The following is a 5,000-nucleotide window of genomic DNA, read 5'->3' as shown; positions in this document are numbered from 1 at the left end:
ATTCTCGAGTCTCCCTCTCTTCTCCTTTCTTCTCGAGTCTCTCTCTCTTCTCCTTTTTTCTCGTATCTATCTTCTCGAGCCTTCCTTCTTTTTTCTCTCGAGCCTCCCTCTCTTCTCCATTCTTCTCAATTCTCCCTTCTTCTAGAACCTCCTCCCTGCTCCCCTTTCTTCTTCTTAAACCTCCCTTCTCCCTTTCCTTCTCGAACCTCTCTTCTCCTCCTTCTCGAACCTCCCTTCTCACCCCCCCCCCTCCTCTCCCCCATCGACTCAAGTGGCGGCGGAGGTGGGGTGGGAGGAGGAGGGGGGGGGGCATGTGGCCTACTTTGTCCTCCCCGAAAGACGGACGACTGAGTAAAAGAGGCCGTTGTGCGAGAGACCGTTAGAAAAGGCGGTCGGATCTCGGAGTTTGTGACTCAAAGGCCGAACAACGGGTTGCTTCATGAGGCTTCGCGAGGCTTCGGGAGGTTTCTGGAGGTTTCGAGAAGCTTCGGGAGGCTTTTAGAGGCTTCGGGAGGTTTCTAGATGCTTCGGGAGGTTTCGAGAAGCTTCGCGACGCTTCTAGAGGCATCTAGAGGCTTCTGGGAAGCTCTCTTTGTTTTCCTTTTCTGCTTCTATTTCTTACTCTTTCTCTGTTTCCGTTCGTCTCTGTCTCCCTCCTTCCCTCCCCTTTTTTTCTCTCCTTTCGACCTTCTCCCCCTCCCCCTCTCTCCCTCCCTATCCCTCTCCTTCCCTCCCTCCCTCCTTCTCCTTCCCCTTCCCTCCTTCCCTCCCTCTCCTCCTCTCCCCCCTCTCTCCCTATCCTTCCCTCCCACGCTCCTTCCCCTCCCTCCCTTTCCCTATCCTCTCCTTCCTCCACGTTCCTTCACCTCCCCCCCTCTCTCCTCCCCTCCCCTCCCTCTCCTCCCCTTCCCTCCCCCCCCCCTCTCTCTCTCAACGAGCGGTCCTCACGAGTAAAGATGAATGAACTTACGTCAATGAATCTCGTTGTTTATCGAAAATCACATCACGTTTGCAAGATGTTCACAAAGGAGTTACGAGTTCAATTGTATTATGTAGACTGTCTATGCTGTCAGTGTAATTATGTTTTTATTTATTTATTTATTTATTCATCTATTGTTAGGAAATATGTTTTATTTATTGATTTATTTATTCGTCTATTGTTAGGAAATATATTTTATTTATTTATTTATTTATTTATTTTTAGGAGGCTTTCAGTGTCGTTGTGGTCTTGATTTATTTATTTAGGAGAGTTTAAGGAGATTTAAGGTTAGAGGGAAAAATAAATACGTCTGTTTCTCACGAACAGGATCCCGTTTCCCACACTAAACACACACACACACACACACACAAACGCAAACACACACACACACACACACACACACACACACACACACACACACACACACACACACACACACACACACACACACACACACACACACACACAACACCGCCACTCCCATCACCCCCACCACCCTCATTACCAGCCCCCTTACCTCCCCCTACCCCCACCAACAAGAACACCAATACCCATACATTCCCCCCCCCCGCAACCCCACAGAAAAAACATTCCACATTCCCCACTGAACACACAAATGAACATTCAACAAGGTTCAATTTTGACTTAGACACCCCACCTCCCCTATTTTCCCTTGAGGCTGCCAGGTCAAGTGAGACAAACGAGGCTGACAGAGAAAAGGTTAATAAAAACAAATAGATTTAGTGAGAGAAGTGAAAAGAGGAATGAAAAGATGGAAGGAAAGACGTAAAGAAATAAAGATGACATAACCGGTAAAGAAATTGTTATTAATTATCATGTTTTTTTAGTTTTTATGACATTATCATCTTTTTATACTGTTTTTTAATATCAAATGATTATTCTTTTGTTATTCAATTATTTTTTTCGACTCATTTCGAATCAGAGGGATCGTGTATGTAATTCACCTAATTGCCAGATTCTTCAATATGTTCAATTGTCACACAAAAATACATATGGATAAATAAATATGAATATAATTATACTTTTCTTTAGTAAATACAAATACAAAAATATGAAAAACGACAACAACAACGAATATAATGATAGTTTTCTGGAGTTAATACAAAGACAAAAATATGAAAAACAACAACAACAACAACAACAAAACGCTGAGTCATTCATAATTCATCACTCTTATAATTCGTCAATTAACATTCGTATGAGTAATTATTCATTCGAAAATTCATCCCTCTTTATAATTCAACAAATATATCGTTCATAACATCCCAAAACATCACGTATAGTTCACATCGCCCTGACATTCACCCCCTTCCCCCCCCCCCCCCCCCACCCCACATCTTTCAGTATATACCATTATAGACTTGCCAGGATGTTTAGTTACGTGAGTCAGCTGTGAAGGAGGGCGTGAGGGAGGGGGGGGGGGCGAAGGGGGAGGGGGATCGGGTAAGGGGGTGATGGGGAGGGGGACGAGGGGCGGAAGACGTAGGTGGATGTGAACGAAGAGAACTTGGGGGGGGGAGGGGGGTTCGGAAGACGTAGGTGGATGTGAACGAGAGAACTTGGGGGGGAGGGGGGGTTCGGAAGACGTAGGTGGATGTGAACGAGAGAACTTGGGGCGAGGGGGGTTCGGAAGACGTAGGTGGATGTGAACGAGAGAACTTGGGGCAGGGGGGGGTTCGGAAGACGTAGGTGGATGTGAACGAGAGAACTTGGGGGGGAGGGGGTTCGGAAGACGTAGGTGGATGTGAACGAGAGAACTTGGGGGAGGGGGTTCGGAAGACGTAAGTGGATGTGAACGAGAGAACTTGGGGCGAGGGGGGGGTTCGGAAGACGTAGGTGGATGTGAACGAGAGAACTTGGGGCGAGGGGGGTTCGGAAGACGTAGGTGGATGTGAACGAGAGAACTTGGGGGGAGGGGGGGGTTCGGAAGACGTAGGTGGATGTGAACGAGGAGAACTTGGGGGAGGGGGGTTAGGAAGACGTAGGTGGATGTGAACGAGAGAACTTGGGGGGGGAGGGGGTTCGGAAGACGTAGGTGGATGTGAACGAGAGAACTTGGGGGGGGGTGCGGAAGACGTAGGTGGATGTGAACGAGAGAACTTGGGGCGAGGGGGGGGTTCGGAAGACGTAGGTGGATGTGAACGAGAGAACTTGGGGGAGGGGGTTCGGAAGACGTAGGTGGATGTGAACGAGAGAACTTGGGGGGAGGGGGGGGTTCGGAAGACGTAGGTGGATGTGAACGAGAGAACTTGGGGGGAGGGGGGGGTTCGGAAGACGTAGGTGGATGTGAACGAGAGAACTTGGGAAGCGGGTTTAAACATCGATATACTTTTCGGAACTTAATAACTATACTTTTTTATATACAAAGAGCATGTGTTAGGTCAGTTAGGTTGATAATTCTTTTAATGCGAATCCGTATAAATAATGGAGGTCGATAATGTAGTTAGAATGCATCTGTTGAAGATAATTTGCTGATTCTTATAATAATGCTCCCTTCCACATAATTCTAAACATCAGTATTTCTGACTTTCATTACTTGCCGTTTCAAGCGAATACGTAAAAAAAATCAAATTGATGGAAAAAGAGTATCTATAAAATAAGCTCTGTTAACTTTTTCTTCAAAAGACTCTTTGGTATTTCTTATAATAATGCTCCCTGTAAATGATGGCAGGAACAACTCAGGTATTAACCATAAATATCACCCTTATATTAATGTTCATACACCTCGTAATACAAACCAAAAACTCATTTACATACACCTTAACCTTAACCATAATCCAAACATCTTTTACTCTATGTTTACTTTATCTCTTTCTTAATTTCTAATTTCTAATTCTCTTTCCTTGCTCTATCTCTTTCGTAATTTCTAATTTCTGATTGGTTACTCTTTCCTTGCTCTATCTCTTTCGTAATTTCTAACCTCATTTGGTTTAAAATTCCCGCGCAACGAAACAAGAGATCGATGCTCACTTGTTGCTGTGCGAATAGCGGGACCAGCGATGTGCTTATTCCCACAACACTTTGCCTTTGCGCTTTTAACCCTTCAGTCAGCAAATCCCTTCTGTGTTGATCAGCTGATTAGTCGCTTTGAGTGAACAAATCTTAACGGATTCTCGAATGACATCTCAACACTGTTCAAAATTCACGAAATCGAGAATCGTATTCCAAAACGATTTCATTTTCTTTTCATAAACTATCGTACATAGGTTTGACAGCATTTAGGGGAGACAACACTAAAGACCTCTCTATCCACACATCACTGCCTATCCATCCCTTGCTATCTCTGCCTATCTATTTCTGTCTATCTATCGACCTCCCTATCTATCTACCTTCTCTCCCTCTCCCTCTATTTAACTCTGCCTATCTATCGACCTCCCCATCTATCTACCTTCTCGACCTCTGTATCTACCTTCTCTCCCTCTCCCTCTGCCTAACTCTGTCTATCTATCTACCTTCTCTCCCTCCCCCTCTACCCACCCCTGCCTATCTCCCGACCTCCCCATCCTCTCAGGGACTCACCCCGACGTCGGTGCGGGCGCGGCAGACGAGGTGGTCCCCGCAGGCGCCGTAGCGACCGCCGCTCGCCGTCGCCGTCTCGTTCTCGCAGCGCTGACCGAGGCCGCGGGCGCAGATGGTGCAGCAGCCGCACTCGTCGGGCACGGCGCCCCCGGGGCACGTACCCACCTCGGGGCACGCCGACCTGGGGTGGGGGAAGGGGGAAGGGGGAGGGTAAGTGGCGGTTGAGGATGTACATGGACGTGTATGCATATATTTATACATTCATGCACATACACACACAGTGACACAGACACACACACGCACGCACACACACACACACGCACACTCACACACAAACACACACACACACACACGCACACTCACACACAAACACACACACACACACACACACGCACACACAATTACTACTACTGAAACCATTATCTGTACCATCATCATTATCATAATCAAAGTCATTAATGCGCCAATTAATATACCAAGC

At 46.7% G+C, this 5,000-nt stretch overlaps 1 protein-coding gene across 1 annotated transcript in view; it reads right to left on the bottom strand.

Annotated features, from left to right (window-relative positions):
- LOC113805843 (insulin-like growth factor-binding protein-related protein 1) overlaps nucleotides 1-5,000 on the bottom strand; it is a 23,820-nt gene that overhangs the window by 16,491 nt on the left and 2,329 nt on the right. Inside the window, exon 2 of the mRNA XM_070142697.1 lies at nucleotides 4,520-4,700. Coding sequence (XP_069998798.1) covers nucleotides 4,520-4,700 — 181 coding nt within the window. The remainder of the gene's footprint in view (nucleotides 1-4,519; nucleotides 4,701-5,000) is intronic.

Source organism: Penaeus vannamei, chromosome 29 (genome assembly GCF_042767895.1).
Source record: "Penaeus vannamei isolate JL-2024 chromosome 29, ASM4276789v1, whole genome shotgun sequence".
Lineage (NCBI taxonomy): Eukaryota > Metazoa > Arthropoda > Malacostraca > Decapoda > Penaeidae > Penaeus > Penaeus vannamei.
Note: the sequence above shows the minus strand (reverse complement) of the source record. Positions and strands in the feature narration are given on the sequence as shown.